This window comes from Suricata suricatta, chromosome 15, assembly GCF_006229205.1.
Source record: "Suricata suricatta isolate VVHF042 chromosome 15, meerkat_22Aug2017_6uvM2_HiC, whole genome shotgun sequence".
In the NCBI taxonomy this organism is placed as follows: Eukaryota; Metazoa; Chordata; class Mammalia; order Carnivora; family Herpestidae; genus Suricata; species Suricata suricatta.
In genome coordinates, this window is record NC_043714.1 from 38,016,687 (window position 1) to 38,034,916 (window position 18,230).

Below are 18,230 nucleotides of genomic sequence, written 5' to 3' on the forward strand. Positions count from 1 at the left end.
AATATTTGGTGTAAAATTTAGTGTGGTTTTATTTTATTTATTTTTATTTTTGAAAGTTTTATTTATTTAAGTAATCTCTATACCCAGCGTGGAGCTCGACCTCACAAGCCTGAGATCAAGGGTCGCCTGCTCGCACTGAGCCAGCCAGGCACCCCAAATGTAGTTTGATTTTTATTTATTATTTTTTTATTTGAGAGAGAGAGCTGGGGAGGGGCAGAGAGAGGGAGAGAGAGAATCCCAAGCATATTCCTTTCCATCAGCACATGGAGCCTGATGCAGGGCTCGATCCCATAAACTGCAAGATCATGACCCGAGCTGAAATCAAGAGTCAGACGTTAACCTGGGTGGCTCAGTCGGTTAAACGTCTGACTCTCGGTTTCCGCTCAGGTCATGATCTCGTGGTTTGTGGCATCAAGCCCTGTGTCAGGCTCTAAGCTGGCAGTGTGGAGTCTGCTTGGGATTCTCTCTCTCCTCTCTCCCTCTCTCATCCTCATGTGTCATGTGCTCTCTCTCTTTTTTTCTCTCTCAAAGATAAACAAAAAAAAGCTTGAATTATTTTATTTTGCCAAGAAAGTCTACTTTATTTATAATAGTTCATTCTAAAAAACTGGCTTAAGTGATTTTCCTAAGAAGCCATATGTATTTTTAAATCAATATGAGTTATAGCTAATTTGGTATAGTGAGATTTCATTATATGACTTTTCTTTTGAAGTCTGATGATGCATTCACACTGCCTTTTGGCATGAATTTTATGTCTTCAGTGGACAGTAGAAGGTACTACCTTGGATGAAGTACTGGAATCTAGAGTTTGGTTTTCTCTGTCTCCAGACTACTTCTTCCTCTTCTCATGGCGTCCCCTCTCCCTCTTTCATTGTGCTGTCCATGTATGTGAAGCTCTTGAACATGGTTCTGGTAGAGCTCATCCCATTGTGCTCTGATTATTAGTGAGCGTCTGCTTTCTCCACTTCTCTGTGAGCTCCTTGAAAAGAAGAATCACGCCATACTTAACACTTGTATTCTTTGATAAGTAATGCGTCTACCGGGAAGAATGCCCCAGACTAAACATATTACTCTTGTTAAAATGAAAAAGATATGTTTCAACAACACATTTTTAAAAATTAGCGATCTCAATATCAGAAACAGAAAAAGACAGTAAGGGCATCTTAAAACTTTAATTAAGACAGCAAATTATAGAAAAAGACCCTTACTTATAAAGAAATCAAATGATCTAAAAAATAAAGTGTGCTTTTAGAAACCGAGGGAGAGTCAATATGCCTGGCTTCTGTATGACAAGAAGGTAGTACGTCTACTTTTTTCATATCTTTCTTTTTAAAGAAAGAAGAAAGGAAGGCAAAGTAATGTGTATAAAAATTTTGTGAATTTGTTGATTCCATGTAAGTTGATGAGCTTCTACTGTTTCCATAATGATATTATCACTTTGTCATTGTGTATTGTATATTCTTATGATTACAGCATATTTGTTTCTTAAAAAAATCATTATTTTCATAAGCAGGGTTTTTTTAATGTTAAATATTACTTTTGAGAGAGAGGCAGTGTGAGTGGGAGAGGGGCAAAGAGAGAGGGATTCACAGAATCTGAAGCAGGCTCCAGGCTCTGAGCTGTCAGCACAGATCTCCATGTGGGGCTCGAACTCACGAACCAGGAGATTGACCTTAGCTGAAGTTAGCCACTTAACGAACTGATGCACCCAGGCGCCCCTCATAAGCAGGTTTAATGTGGATACTTTTCAGATGTTTTGTTTGTCATTTTCAGGCTCTGCAATTTTTGCATAAGCTTATGTCCCAGATTACTATAGATATATTCTTTATTGATTGGGAGCGACCTAAAGGAAAGGTCCTGAAAGCTGTTGAAGGTAACTGAAATAACCTTGTACCAAAATGCTTTTGCTGCTTTTTCAGAACAAAGATGAAACCCTTTTACTTATTTTCTCTCTCTGACCAGGTGAGGGCGGTGTTCGCAGTGCCACAGTTCCTGTGAGCATATGGAGAACCTATTTTGTAGCCAATGAATGGAATGAAATTCAAACTGTGAGAAAAATTAATCCGCTCTTCCAAATACTTACTGTCCTCTTTTTTTTGGAGGTATAAACTTTTGTAATTGTATGTGACTTTGTTGACCTCATGTGTATTAATTTCATGTAAATCCAGCTACATTTTTTTTCCAGCTAAATTTTCACATCAGTGAAAGTCTTCTAAAACTTTCTAAAGTTATCAAGCCATCACAAATAGTGACTTGTAAAAACTGTGTTAAAATATACGTAACATGTAAAACAAAACAAAAAATCGCCTGAGTGGCTCAGTCTGTTGAGTGTCCAACTCATGATTTCAGCTCAGGTCATGATCCCAGTGTTGTGGGATCGAGCCCTGCTTACGGTTCTATGCTAAGCATGGAGCCTGCTTAAGATTCTCTCTCCCTCTGTTTCTCTCTTCTGCGCTCTCGCTCTCAAATAAAAAATATATATACATAACCTGAAATCTACCATCTTAACCATTTATCAGTGTGCAGTTCAGTCTCATTAGGTATATTCATCCTATTGTGCCACCAACCCCTATGACTCTTTTCATCTTGCACAACTGAAATTCTGTGCCCATTAAACAACTTCCCATTCCCCATCCCCAGCCCCTGACAAATGCCATTCTACTCTCTTTCAGTTTGATTACTGTAGTTAAGGAGCAGGTTTTTTTATTTTGTTTTGTTTATTTTTGAGAGAAAGAGCGTGAGCAGGGGAAGGGCAGAGAGAGAGAGACACACACACACACAGAATCCAAAGCAGGCTCCAGGGTCTGAGCTCCAGCACAGAGCCTAACGTGGGACTCGAACTCACGAACCATGAGATCATGACCTGAGCCAAAGTCAGACACTTAACCAGCTGAGCCACCCAGGTGCCTCAGGAGCTGTTTTTAAACTACAGGTGTGTGGGGCGCCTGGGTGGCTCAGTCGGTTCAGCATCTGACTTCGGCTTAGGTCATTATCATCTCACGGTTCGTGGGTTTGAGCCCCACATTGGGCTCTGTGCTGACAGCTAGCTCAGAGCCTAGAGCCTAGCCTGTCTTCAGATTCTGTGTCTCCCTCTATCTCTGACCCTCCCCTGCTCGCTCTGTCTCTCTGTCTCTCAAAAATAAATGAAAAATAAAAATAAACAAAACTAAAAAAATAAAATAAACTACTGGTGTGTATCAAAATTCTCTGGGAAGCTTTTACAAAATATCTGTTCCTGGCCTCACCCCTAGAGATTATGTTTGATTCCATAGCGCTGAGATGAATCTGGTAATCTGTGTTTTGGGGAAAAAAACCAAAACCCTGTCTTTCTCATTCACATTCTTATTTGAATTAGAATTCTGCATTAGAACCACTGTTGTAGGTAAAACGTTTCAACAGATTATCATTGAAAGCCTACCTTAGACTATGGTCAGTGCTAAGAGCTGAACTATGCACAGAGAATGGGTGATGTTTATGATACCTTTACAGCTATTTCACGGATCTGGTTGGAATTATTAAAGGAAGTATTCGGTACTGAATAGGAGACCGAACTATGAAAACCATTTATGTGGGTGATAGATTTTCTCAAGAATTAGCTGCTTAAGTAAAGTTAGATATGAATTGTTAACTCATGTCTATCTGCCTTTTTCCTTCTTTTATTCCTTTCTTCCTCCTTTCCCTTTCATCCCTTTTTTAGGCCAGGAAAATATATGTATTTCTAAGGCATATGGATGATTTTTCAAAAATTCACTTCTAGTATTGTTTGTTAAGAGTGTTCTATAGAGCTTTAAAGGTGTTATATGAAAAAGAATTTTTTTAGGTAAGCACATTTGGAAAGCATTGGATTCAATAAAGTTGTATAGATTTCTTTGCTGTAAAACTTCCCAGAACTTTTACTCAATGAGAGTGGAAGGCATGGATAGGAGTATAATGTCCAGACTACACTTACTCAGCCGTGGCTTCCTTTTATCACATAAGGTACCTACCTTCCTCAAGAGACATTTTGGAAAATACTGTTGAAAAGTGTAAGAAGTATTTTGCATAGTGCCTGGCATATGTTAAAAATGCATGAAATGCTAGTTGTTCATTGGTTGTTTACTGAAGAAAGTTTTATTCTTTTTGACAGAAATTTTTAAATTTTGTCAGTGTATGATAATAAGGTTATGTCTGGCCTTTAGTCATATTGAAGAGATTTCCAAATGAACTAACTAAATAGTTTGCTTTGTAATTTAAAATACTGGATAATTATTTTTACCTAAATTTTCTACTGTTTGTACAAACTTTTATAAATATTTTAGTTTTTTATGGTACGGTATAGGGAAGAGTCTCATTTTCATAGTAGAGCTGTTTTCTTTATCCTTGTCTGTTAAAATTTTTCATTTTTTTACTCCAGGTTGTAGGATTCAAGAACTTGGCATTAATGGACGCATCCTCCGATCTTTCCAGAAGCCCACCTAGCTACATAGCTCCGTACAGCCGCATTTTAAGATACGCAGTGTCTACTGCTCTTTGGCTAGTCATTGGAATTTTACAGGTAGCACCAGATCATACTTTTGAGCAACATTGCCTTCCTATACTATATTCTGTTTACATACTAATTATTTTCAAATATTGACCACATCCTGGTTTCTACAGCAGAAAGAAAGTGATAGTGGAAACAAAAATAATAACAGCTAATAGCTCATTCTCACGTTATGTTATCATCCAGGCCCCGTGGTAGTTAATTGCCATGCACATATTAACATACTCTTTATACTGGCCCTTGGAGATGTTTCCTGTTAGTATCCTTATTTTATAGAGGAGGACACAGGGGCACAGAAAGGCTAAATAGGTTGCTGAAGTCATGCAATTAGAGATCGACAGAACTGGAATTTGAACCCAGACAATTTGATGTCAGAGCCAACCCAGTGGGCTCCGAAGGGTCTTTGAGACCTACAGCTTTCTTTTCTTTTTTTTTTTTTTTAATGTTTTATTTATTTTTGAGAGAGAGACAGCATAAGCAGAGGAGGGGCAGAGAGAAAGGGAGATACAGAATATGAAGCAGCCTCCAGGCTCTGAGCTAGCTGTCAGCACAGAGCCCGACACAGGGCTCGAACCCCCAAACCATGAGATCATGACCTGAGCCAAAGTCAGAGGCTCAACCGACTGAGCCACCCAGGCGCCCCGAAACCTGCAGCTTTCTAGTCAGAGGACAAACTCTGTTTAGTTTATAGAAACTGCAGGGATGGCTAGGCCACTTTTAATAGTTCCTTTTCTTTTTTTTCAAAATACAACTGAGTGTTTACATTTATTTATATATCATCAAATCTCATTCAGATTGCCAGTACCCCTTGTGAAATTTTTGTTGAAATATTTATTGAGGAACTAAAACTAAAAATAAATATTCTTGGCCTCAGGTCCTATGGCTCTAGCAGGGAGTCTTTTCTATACTCACTTCTCTTATCTGCTTAGACCTTAAAAAAAAAAAAATGGAAGGAAGGAGGAAGAGAAAGCAGCATGAGCTAAAGCAGCAAGAGCTGATATCTGCACTTCTTTCTTTTGCTTCTAGACACTCCCATGAATGGAAAGAGCCTTTCTGTTTGATTAAAAATTTCTTTAAGTCAGCAAATGAACATGGGACCTCTAGAAAGACCACATTAAACTTTCTCAAACCGGGCAAAACGGCCTATTTTTTAATCATACTTTGGGATTAAAATCTAAAAATTCCTATAGAATTGGATCCAGGTGGCATCTGTAACCTGAGAATAGACTTTCAAATTTTACGTTTATTTTACATTGATGATATTTGTTTAAACTTGAAGCTACAGGGATAGATCCAGTGAGGGATAGCTTAATAATTGGAAAAGAAAGCCAGGGGCGCCTGGGTGGCTCAGTCGGTTGGGCATCTGACTTTGGCTCAGGTCGTGAGCTCATGGCTCCTGAGTCCAAGCCCCGTGTTGGGCTCTGTGCTGACAGCTCAGAGCCTGGAGCCTGCTTCGGATTCTGTGTCTCGTTCTCTCTCTGCCCCTCCCCAACTCATGCTCTATCTCTCTCAGAATATAAATAAACATTTATAAAAATTAAGAAGAGAAAGTCAAACAAATTAGAATTTGAAATGAGATAGAATCAAAAAAGAATGGGGTTTGATATTTATCATCAATGTCATAGGGTAAAAATACATCATTTTAAAGGTACCAGTATCTGTTTATCTGAGTAGTTTGGATTCATCTGAATGTAGAGAATCTAAAGGAATACCATCTGAAGCTTTTCGTATTTGGTTGAGTACAACAACAAAAGCCAAAATAGCAGTGGCTGAAGAAACGTGACCTTTCTGTCTCCCATGAGAAAGGAGAATGGAGATGCGCGATGCAGGGCGACTCCATGCTGCCAGGACCCAGTAGCTCTTCCACTCAGGGCTTCCCTCGCGTGGAGGGTGTCGGGGGGAACAGCTCACCCCTCTTCTTTAAGAGCCTTTTCAGAAGTCCTGTTCAGCATCTCCTTGGCCAGAACTTAGGCAAATGGCCACACCCTCCTGCACTGGTGGCTTTTAGCGGGGCAGCAGTGTGCCCACTCCAAAGAGGGCTCTGTCACTAGGGAGAAAGTGGGAAGGATTGTGGGGGCGGAAACTAGTCGTCTCGGGTACCTCCGTCTCCCCTCATTCTCTGTTTCTCACTCTGCTTGCATTCTGGTAGGAGTATTTCTCTCCATGGTAACACTCTAGGGTTACCAGTGTTTATTCCTCAAGTATCATTAAACGCTCCTTTAAAAACCTGTATAGTTCCATAAAATTGTTCATAAAAAGTGCTCTGATTCTCATGTTAGGCTTTATTGTTTACTGCTTTTTATTTCCCTAAACCCAGCTTCTTCAACTTTTAAGTGCTATCATTTAGTTTTTAAACTTTTTAAGTTGCCATTTTTCAAGTCCTTTAAAGGGATTTAATATAAGACTTTAATATAGAATGTTAGAGGAGTGTGCTCAGTAATCAGCTGCTGTAGATTATTTACTCATTCACATATCTGAGTACATTTCTGTACTAGGCTCTGTGCCAGGCTCATGGATATGCTTACAAGAACAAGCCGCAGATTGTGGCAAATGCTGTGAAGGGCAGTGGGGAGACCCCATAGGGAGTAAATGGAGGAGAGGCGGGTGGAGTTAGGAATGGGGACAGCTTCCAACTGGTGGTTCGGAAGTGTTCTCTTTGTCTGAAATATATCTGAGTAGGTCTCCAATGTAAACTTCTCTTTTGATTTATAAAATAATTTCCTTTTATAGCATTGTTATTGAAGCTAAGAAAACAGTTGAAACCATTCCATTTGAATATTTAACACATTATCTCCAATTGAAATAGAACACTTGATATATGTTTTTTATGTGCTACTCTGTCAGGGAAGATTAATTTGAAAAGCAGCAAGTTTTCTAATGGCTTTGGAACTTAGGAGATGGGCAGGATTGCAGAACGAGACATAAATCTGGCCACTAATACATTGGTTTATGCTTCATTTTTTAAAGGCCTTCTTTTTCTTCCCCACATTTGTCCTATCTTGTTTTAATGATATAGAAAAGTTTTTAAAATGCAAAATAGGCTCCCTCAATGAATCTTAACACAATTCCAAAACCTTCTTTCTTTGACAGAAGAATCAGAAATGATAAGTAGGACTTTATCCCACAGGAACCATTTAGAGGCCGCTGTGTTCTTGGGTGGACCTTCTTTTTTCTTAAGATACTACACTATGGCTATAAAAGAAAATTAAATTTTAAAAGCTAATAAGTATGAACTTGGCTTAATGTTTCAGATCATGTTCTTTGCTGTCTTTTATGAGAGATTTATAGAAGATAAAATTCGACAATTTGTGGATTTATGCTGTATGAGCAATGTAAGTACTTTCTGACTTTATCTTGCAACTGTTATTTTCCCCTTTTTAAAGGTCATGGGTACATTAAGAGAGGCTTTAAAAGTGATTTGGTATGATTGGATTTTTTAGTCCAATTTCCCACTGATTGTTAATTCCGGAGACAGTTATAATGAGCTACAAGCTAATGTTTACTGCCTTAGTTTCTTCTTCTTCATGTGCAGTTTCTTAATTATGAATTCCTTATGCCACCAAATAATTCACTCAGCAGAGTCCCTGAAAAGTTTTCGTGTATCAATCCTGTTTCTTCCTTTCTTGTCAAATATCTTCAATCTCTTTTCTATGTACTTTAAAAAATTATTTAATTTTTTATATTAGTCTATTGTCCTATTTATATATTTTCCAAGAATTCAACTTTCTTTATTTTGAGAGAAAGCAATTTTAAGAAAAACTTAATTTTTACTGTTTTCTTGATGAGTTGCTAACAGTTCCTTTTCTCTCTTTATAGATATCTGTGTTTCTGTTATCACACAAATGTTTTGGATATTACATTCATGGTAGATCAGTACATGGGCATGCAGATACTAATATGGAAGAAATGAATATGAATCTTAAAAGAGAAGCGGTATGAAAGTATTTAACATCTTTTAGTTTTTAATTTGAGAGATGGGTTCTCTTTTCTTAATCTAGGATTTTAATATTTTTTAAAATTCCTCATTGATTACTTTGGAAAGTTGCTGGGGTACTGCTTCATTACCTTGAACACTGATAAAGGGAAAGAATCAAATTTCATCCTACAGTTCCTATATGAACTGTATTTCAGAGTAACCAAAGAATTCATGAGGGGAAGTTCTTTCTTATAAAAGAAACTAAAAGGAATTCTACCTTAGAAAATCACCATTTTGTAATGACTGATGGATTAGTGCATACAGGCTATAATCATCAGTGGATGCTAAAACAATTAAGTGAAGGTTAACAGGGAGCTTTATAATGAGGAATCTGTTGGACGCAATCTGAACGCACTGGCTCAATCTTACTACAAGTAAAAATTGGGAAAACCAACATTATGCACTTCCTATGGTGATGCAATAGGAAGGAAGTATATAGTATCGCTCATGACATATCCTTGCTTAAGAAAATCAAGCCTAAATATAATCAAGCCTCTAGATCTAACCACCAGTTTACAGGAAGTAGAGGAGACAGAAGGTTAAATTAAATAATACCATAGGAAGCATTAGCTGTATCTAGAATGCAGGATGTATCTCAAGGTAGATGACCAGTGTCTCCAGCAAATCAAAACCATGTCAAGAAGAGGTGGGGTGGGCAGTAGTAGGGGTACAAGAAGAACCTTTAGACAGCAAGAGATTTAGAAGCAAAATAATCAGGTACAATGTGTAGACTTCGGATCCTGATCTAAACAAACCAACTATAAAAAAACAATCCTTTGGAAAAATCAGGAGGTTTCAGTTAAGGACTAGATATTAAATTATTCTATTAAGGAATGATTCATCCTATTACATGGGAAAATGGCATTGTGGTTTGTTTGTTTTAAGACCATATTAGAGATACATACAGAAGTATTTACAGATTTGGGGTTGGGTGATGGATGGTTTACCGTTTGTTCTCTGTACTATGCATGTTAGAAAACTTCCACAATAAAATTAAAAAGAAAATACTTGAGAGGAAAATCAAAAGGATGTATTGACTAAAGGACCATACCTGTGACTTGTAAGAATTCAGTACATGATAATAGCACATCTCAGAGAAGAACAGTTTAATACATGAACTGGCTGGTTAACTATTAGAAATTACACCTGAGTTGGAAAGCTAAATGTAAAAAAAAAAAAAGAAAAAAGAAAAATTAAGTAAAAAAAAAAGAATATCTGAGATTGGGAGGTGACATTCTAAGCAAAAGGAATAGAAAGCATCAGGGGTGCCGGGGCGGCTCAGTCTGTTAAGCATTGGACTTGGGCTCAGGCCGTCATCTCATGGCTCATGGCCTAGAGCCCTGTGTCAGGCCGTCTGCTGCCAAGCCAGAACCTGCTTCAGCTCCTCTGTCCTCTCTCTCTCTGCCCCTCCCCTGCTTGTGCATGCACACAGAGAAGTAACCATTAAAGAAAAAATTAGAGAGCATCATAAAGGGAATATTCATTCATTTTACTTTATTAATTAATGGAGAATATTTACATGGCCAACAATCATATAAATAGCAAATTAGGATAAAAGCCTCATAGCAAATATGACAAAGATTGATGACAGTATTGAAGGTCATACAAATCAATTAGCAGACAGTTAAAACCTCCATGGAAAAATAACAACTTTTAAATAATTAAATAAACAAGAGACTAATAAACCTCTTAAAAATGTATAGCTCATAAATAAATAAATGTAAAAAAATAATATTTTTGCTCTTTTCAAATTACCAAACTTTTTTTTAAAAAGCTAATGCTTAATAGTGTCAAGGACATGATGAAATAGGCCCCTGTAAAACTACTAGTCTAAGAATAAATTTTTACAAATATTCTGGAAAGCATTTGGAGATACATATATACCAAGAGAATTTTTTAAGATTTAATTATCTTTCACTCTCTGATTCTGTAAATCTAACTCAAGGAAACAATTAGCAATGAGAATAGCTAATTAAGGGTCTTTATCACAGGGACTATTTATAAGAGCAAAAACATGTATAAAAATAGGAGTATATTAAGTCAGTTGGTTTTCATACACAGTGAAGTCTTAGGGAGACATTAAAAATCTTATTTTCTAGAATATTTAATGACATAGAGAAAAAGAAGTCAGTGCAGTCCCAGCTGTACGCCGTCCGTATGTGTATCCCTGGACAAAGGCCTGGAAGTGAAATACCTTCAAAACTTCTCTCTCTGAATGTTGAGATCATAGGTGATTTTTTTTTCTTTTCTTTCTTTTAATCCACTCCATATTTTATAAATTCTTTGCAATAGCATGTGTTTTTTTAATCAGGAAAAAATGTGTTTTAATAGATAAATCTACTACATGTAGACTTCCTTTCAGTCTGTAGAAAACCAAGTGTTATATTAAATTTGAAGATTAAGTTTAGACAAAGAAGGAGATTGTTAAGCTCTGGAGTAGGCAAACAAAGCAAGAGAAGGGAAGCAGGAGGACTTGAGGTAACCTTGAAGCACTGACGGGAAGTAGCCAGGGGCGGGGTAAGGCAAAATTTCACAGGTTTCTGGTCGTCAGGATTCAGGTTGTGTCAAGGAGACCTGAAATGGATACCTGGTCCTTGGCATTGACTGTTCAGTCATGTCTCACTACCTTTTTATTACATTAAGGAAGTTTTTAAACGGGTTCAAAAAAGAAAAAAGATTATTATTATGAAAGTAGTTAATCTACGACTAGACATTTTGGCATGCATTAAGGGGTAATAAAGCTAATCATAAAGAAAGCTACGAATATCAATGTATAATGAACTTAGTATGGATTTTTAAAAAGTAGGGTAAAGGAGATGATCTTGAGAGCTGAAAGGCATGACAACAAAGAAATTAGTAAAACCCAAAGGGGAATGGGAACCTCAGATCATGTCAGAATCTCTTTTGTCTCAAATATAACTTCAGTAAAATTTCAGTTGGCTTCCAAATCTTGTAATGTGTGCTACCAACAAAAAGAAAAGTTTTAGGGGTGTCTGGGTGGCCCAATCGGATAAGCATCTAACTTCGGCTCAGGTCATGACTTTGTGGTCTGAGAGTTCAAGCCCTGTGTTGGGCTCTGAGCCGTCGGCCTCTGAGCTGACAATCCGGAACCGGGAGCCTGGAGCCTGCTTCAGATTCTGTCTCCCTCTCTCTCTGCTCCTCCCCTACTTGCCCCTGTCTCTCAAAAACAGACACTTTTAAAAAGAAAAATTTTATATTTTCTTCTTGAGATAAGGCAAAATTTTCATGGTCTTTATTTAAATCATTTAACTTTTCAGGAAAACTTGTGTAGCCAGAGAGGTTTGGTACCGAACACAGACGGTCAGACTTTCCAGATTGCAATTTCCAGCCAGATGAGACAACACTATGACAGAATTCATGAGACACTGACAAGGGTTTGTATAAAGTCCAATTTGGGTACATTTTGCCAATATTTCATGTTACTTCAAAACCAAGAACGTAAGACATGTTACATTTATTCTTGTCTCTTTTTCACATTAGAAAAATGGCCCTGCCAGACTATTGAGTTCATCAGCAAGTACGTTTGAGCAGAGTATAAAAGCATATCATACTATGAATAAATTTCTTGGCTCTTTCATCGATCATGTATGTATGTCAGCGTTTATATTTAAACTAGAGGCAAAATACAATTCTTAAATGGTTAACCAGAAAGGTCAATTATTTCTTTAGTTAACTAAGTCAGTGGACTTAGAACCCTTCCCTTTTTGGCCTGTCAAAATTAATACTGTGGCTTAAAGATAGAGTTAGGTTATATAAAAATAAGATGATATTTTATATCTCTACTAGCATAATTATAATTACCTTAAAGTATGTCTACACTGGAATTTTGTTAGCTAGTTACTGAAATAATACTATATTATTTATTATGGAGATATGCTGTGGTTGTATTCCTGAAAAGCTTGTTATAAATTGACTTTAAGTAAATCTAGCCCTACTAAAAACATTTAAAATTTAAAACATTTCTAAGGAAAATTTTGTTATAAAGCCCAGTGTAGTAAAATCAGTCTTTTTAAAAAACAGATTTTTTTTTTACTGTTCACTTTTCATTTTCTCTTTCTGATTTTACATTAATTTGGAAACATTTATTTCACTGCTGTTTTTGAAATGACTGTCTTTTTATATTAGGTTCATAAGGAAATGGACTACTTTATAAAAGATAAATTGCTCCTTGAAAGAATTCTTGGAATGGAATTCATGGAACCAATGGAAAAAAGCATCTTTTACAATGGTATCCTTCAAATCCCTTTGCTAAACTTGATTACTGTTTTCAAAGTTTGAAAAAATTCGTACTTGTAGTTATTTTCTTTTGCTTTTATAATTCTATATAAAAACAAAGAAAATATAATGAACTTAATTAACTTCATAGTATTATAGTAGTTTTCTGGGTTCCATTTTATTATATCATATAGCAAGAAACAAAAGTATAAAAGAAAAGGGGGGCCTGGGTAGCTCAGTCAGTTAAGTGTCCAACTCTTCATCTCAGCTCAGGTCTTGATCTCAGGGTGGTGAGTTCAAGCCCTGCATTGGCCTCTGTGCTGGAAGTGAAGCCTGCTGAAATAAATACACACATACACATATGTGTGTGTATATATGTATGTGTGTGATACAAAATCAGTGGTAGATATGGAAGAGATAGTAAAACACATAAAATTCAGGGGTTTTTTTTAATGTGAGTGTAATTGACATGATGTTATATTAGTTTCAGGTATACAACATAGTGATTCAACAGCTCTGTATGTTATGTTCTGCTCACCACAAGTGTAGCTACCATGTGTCACCATGAAATGCTATTATAATACCATTGACGATATTCCTTATGCTATATCTCCTATTCCTGTGACTTATTCTTTCTATAACTGGAAGCCTATGGATCTCCCACCTCCTTCACCCATTTGACCTCTCCCCCCGACACCCTTTCCCCTGCCAGCCATCAGATTCTGCTTTTTGTTTGTTTGTTTGTTTTTTTAGATTGCACATATAAATGAAATCAGGTGGTATTTATCTTTTTCTGTCTTACTTATTTCACTTAGCATAATACCCTCTACATCCATCCACGTCGCAAATGGCAAGATCTCATCTCATTTTTTATAGCTAATATTCCATGGCATATATGTGAATATATATTTATTTATATATCTTTATCCAGTCATCTGCGAATGGACGCTTGGGCTGCTTTGTTATCTTGGCCACTGTAAATAAGACTGCAGCAAATGTAGGGGTACATATATATTTCCAAATTAGTGTTTCTGTTTTCTTTGGGTAAATACCCAGTAGTAGAATTATTGCATCATATGATATTCCTATTTTTAATTTTTTGAGGAACCTCAATACTGTTTTCCCCAATAGCTGAACCAATTTACATTCCCACCAACAATGCACAAGGCTCTCTCTCTTTTCTCCACATCTCGTCAATGCTTGTTATTTCTTGTCTTTTTTATTTAGCCATTCAGACAGGTGTAAGGTTTTCATTGTGGTTTTGCATTTTCCTGATGATTATTGATGTTGGGCATCTTTTCATGTGTATGTTAGCCATCTGTATGTCTTTTTTGGGAAAATGCCTCTCAGGTCCTCTGCCCATTTTTAAAAGGGGTTGTTTTTTAAGTGTTGAATTGTTTTAAGTTTTTTATGTATTTTGGATATTAACTTCTTTTCAGGTATGTCACTTGCAAATATCTTCTCCCATTCAGTAGGTTGCTTTTTTATTTTGTTGATGGTTTCCTTCACTCTGTAAAGCTTTTTTTATTTTGATGTAGACCCAGTAGTTTATGTTTGCCTTTATTCCTCTTGCCTGAGGAGACATGTCCGTGTCCATGTCGCCATGGACATGGTCAAAGGAGTGCAGGAGTGGGGCGATGCTGGAACGGAAGTCTGCGGGCACAGGTTACACCGGGGACAGAAAGGGGAATGGAAAATCTGACCAAACATGGAGTCGAGCCAGAAGCGGCAACAGGGAGAAGTGTGAATTGCATCTTAGACAAAAAAAAGTTACTATTGTCAAGCAGGAATGTCAGGGGAAGAGAGGCCAAAGACATTTGTGTGGAGGGGGAAAGGGCATTCGATACTTAGGAATTTTGTGGTTGAAAGCCAGTGTGAAGTGGGACGTAGTAGGAGTCCGTGGAAGATAAAGAGGGTGATGCGCAAATCCCAGAATCTTTGTCTGACATCCTGATGAGTTTTGCTTCATCCTGTAGTGCAGTTGTTTTCAAAATATATTTTTTTTTCCAATTTTTGCCTCAGATGAGATGTGGTTGATCCATGGAAGTATAAGAAAAAACATTAAAATGTCTATTTGTATGTTGCAATTCCATCATTTTTAATTTATATTTTAAAGAATTTATAATATATATGGTAGTATTTAATAAAATATACCGATTGTAGAATGCATGCTTAACATTTTATTCTGATAGGGATCCATATCAAAATAATTTAGAAGTCACTGCTAACGAACATGGATGTCCTCAGAAAGTGGTAAGCAAATCTGATTGGCAGATTGGTGCAGTTACTCCGGCAGTAGTGAAGTGTGCTCAGGTTGTGTTCATACATGCTGTTATCGTGTGTGAAAAGCCTGCTGTGCACCGGTGCCTCGTATGGGATGGCTCCCGGTAAAGTGATGTTTCATCGGGAGATGATGAGAATATGAGCTAAGGCAGGAACGATGGGGATAAAGAAGAAGACTGGATTGTCATAGATATTAAGAAGGAAAAAACAGGCAGGGGAGAGAGAGTAGTAAAAAAATTATCCAGGTTTCCAGCTTGTGTGACTAAGTGGTTGGTGGTGGTGCCTTTCACCAAGACAAAGAATGCAAAGGGACAGCCAGGTTGTGAGGGAAAGAAGATGAATTTAATTGGTTTTTTAAAAAATTTTAATGTATTTTTCTGAGAGAGAGAGAGAGAGAGCATGAGTGGGAGAGGGACAGAGAGAGAGGGAGACAGAGAATCCGAAGCAGGCTCCAAGCTCCAAGCTGTCAGCACAGAGCCCGACATGGAGCTCGAACTCACAAGCCATGAGATCATGACCTGAGTCAAAGTCAGACTGACTGAGCCACCATGCACTCCTAAATTTAGTTTTGAATATGTTGTATCGTGAGGTAGTTTCTGGACAACTGAGAAGAAATGCCCAGTGAGGCAGTAAGTGTAATAAACTGCATCTCGGGAGAGAGGAGAGGCACGTAAGAGCTGGGGGTCTCCTCGAAGGACGGCACGGCTGCAGCAAGGGCAGTGAAAGATGACCCGGCAGGAGCACACAGAGCAGGCTTGTTTATTTGTTTAAATACATATGCAAGTATAATATATATATGTATACAGAAGCCCATATTTTGTGAGGATATAGCATAAACTAAATATACCGAATTTATACAAACCGAATATATCCCTGTAACTCGCGCCCTAATCAAAAAAGAACATTACCAGCACACCAGGTGTCCCCTGGTACCAAACAGGAGTTCCGAACTGGGGATCCGTGAACAGCTTTGCTGGTCCCCCCGACCTCCCTGAAAGTGTGTGCCAGATTTGTGTATATGTACTTTCCCCCTACTCTGGCGACAGCGTCTATAGCTTTTATCAGACTCTTAAAAGGGTGTTTACATCCCCAAATGAACAAAACCTCCTTGTGGAGTGAGGGGAAAAAAGAGAGAGAGAGAGAAGTCTTGGAGAAGAACCTTAGAGGACTATTTAAGACACAAATTATAGTTCACTATGCACTAGTTAGTCCTTGCCAGTTTTTTTTTTTAACTTCCTCTATCTTAAAGAATCTAAGATTCTTTGGGCTTTAGTTATATAAACAAATAAGGGACATTCCTTACCTGGTCTTTGAGAGGTATTGACTATACACTTCTACTATAAGCAATAACCGACTCTTGGTACAAATGTTAAAATTGTTTTTTATGAGCAGAATTCCTTGACTAATCTTTAAGATTAGGAAATTTTAATGCCCTTTTTTTTTTTTGAAAGCCATGAAGTATTATAAGTAGCAACTAGTTTCTGTTGTACTGTTTTTAATGTGAGCAGAGGAGGGACAGAGAGGGAGACACAGAATCCAAAGCAGGCTTCAGGCTCTGAGCTGTCAGCACAGAACCCAGTGCGAGACTCAGACTCATGAACCATGAGATCATGACCTGAGCAGAAGTCGGATGCTTAACCAATTGAGCCACCCAGGTGCCCCTGTGCTGTTTTTAAATAACCAAACTTTATCACCAGAAGTGTATTCTATTTTATAATTTCTAATTTATATCTTATCAATTGCTTTTTTTAATAGATGAAGGATATTCTTTCAGCAGTGTCCTGTATTACGGAAATGAAGCCACTCTTCTTATTTTTGATGTGCTGTTCTTCTGTGTTGTGGACTTGGCTTGCCAAAATTTTGTACTAGCAGCCATTCTTACATACCTACAACAAGAGGTAATGTTAAAATTTTTACTGGATTTCTTTTTATTTTATTATTTTTTTTAATGTTTATTTATTTTTGAGAGTCAGAGCATGAGCAGGGGAGGGTCAGAGAGAAGGAGATACAGAATCGAAGCAGGCTCCAGGCTTTGAGCTGTCAGCATAGAGCCTGACGCAGGGCTCGAACTCTCGAACCACAAGATCATGACCTGAGCCTCAGTCGGCTCTTTAACCGACTAAGCCACCCAGGCGCCCCTGGATTTCTTTTTTAAAAAATACACTGGATGGGTTGCCTGGCGACTCAGTCTGTTATGCGTCTGACTCTTGATCTGGGCTCCAGTAATGACCTCACGGTTTGTGAGTTCACGCCCTGCATCGGGCTTCTCTGCACCCCACCCAAAATAAATAAACCTTAAATTTTTTTTAAAAATACTTTAAAAAAGAAATACATTGGAAGTAGATGTTTTATAGCAGAGACAGACAATGTCTGCTTTCACTAGGAATTTGTAAAGGTTTAGAATATGATTATTCCTACCGAAAAAAATGAAGAAACATTTCAGTTCTCTCCCTCAGGATCAATGAAATACTGGGGTCTTGTGGAGAGCAGGAGTTGCTTGAGCAAATATGAAAGGAACCCAGTAGGAAGATACTCAAATTGCTAATCTCCTTGATGCCAGAAGCAGCAGTAATTAGAACCTGAAGCCTATTTTACCATATATATTAACTAACTAGAATTTTTTTAAACCTTGAAATTAAAATTTTAAAAAATGAGAAGTAATTAGAGTTCCATTCATCCTCAGCACCAGAGGTTAGCGTAAGCGGAAGGCAAGCGGGGCGGTCTAGTTCAGGGCTCAGCCACGAAGAGCCCCTTCCTGGTAACTCTCAAGCCTTCTCTACCTGTGTGGAGAGGAAAACAGCGGCTGAATGGCTTTGGAGCCTGAAATGAAGATCTGAAGAAATGACACATTTGTTCTGAAAATGTTATTAATGTCACTCAGATATTCCCCCATTATATCAAGGAAGTATATGAGTAATATATAATTTATTAGCCTTTGACAGAGATCTAATATTACAAACAAGTTCTGTCTTTAACAGTTCTCTTGATGGTTCCATAGCTTTTAGAGCTAGAGGTAAGTAGCCTTACAAAATATTTGATAGTGCATTTCTGTGAGCATTTTAATTCATTAAAATATATTCTAAAATAGGAATATACACCACTTTGATATTATGAGAGATGATAAAGAGTCTTGAAATAATTTTGTATATCACCATGGTTCAGATGCCCGATACATGAAAATTAATAACTGAGAGAACTAGCTAGTTTAACTTA

At 37.4% G+C, this 18,230-nt stretch overlaps 1 protein-coding gene across 1 annotated transcript in view; it reads left to right on the top strand.

The window, feature by feature from the left end:
* TMEM67 (transmembrane protein 67) overlaps positions 1–18,230 on the top strand; it is a 50,797-nt gene that overhangs the window by 32,062 nt on the left and 505 nt on the right. Inside the window, exons 19-27 of the mRNA XM_029923926.1 lie at positions 1,774–1,873; positions 1,963–2,102; positions 4,394–4,534; positions 7,774–7,854; positions 8,339–8,455; positions 11,777–11,893; positions 12,000–12,104; positions 12,645–12,747; positions 16,773–16,915. Of these exons, the coding sequence (XP_029779786.1) occupies positions 1,774–1,873; positions 1,963–2,102; positions 4,394–4,534; positions 7,774–7,854; positions 8,339–8,455; positions 11,777–11,893; positions 12,000–12,104; positions 12,645–12,747; positions 16,773–16,915 (1,047 nt within the window). The remainder of the gene's footprint in view (positions 1–1,773; positions 1,874–1,962; positions 2,103–4,393; positions 4,535–7,773; positions 7,855–8,338; positions 8,456–11,776; positions 11,894–11,999; positions 12,105–12,644; positions 12,748–16,772; positions 16,916–18,230) is intronic.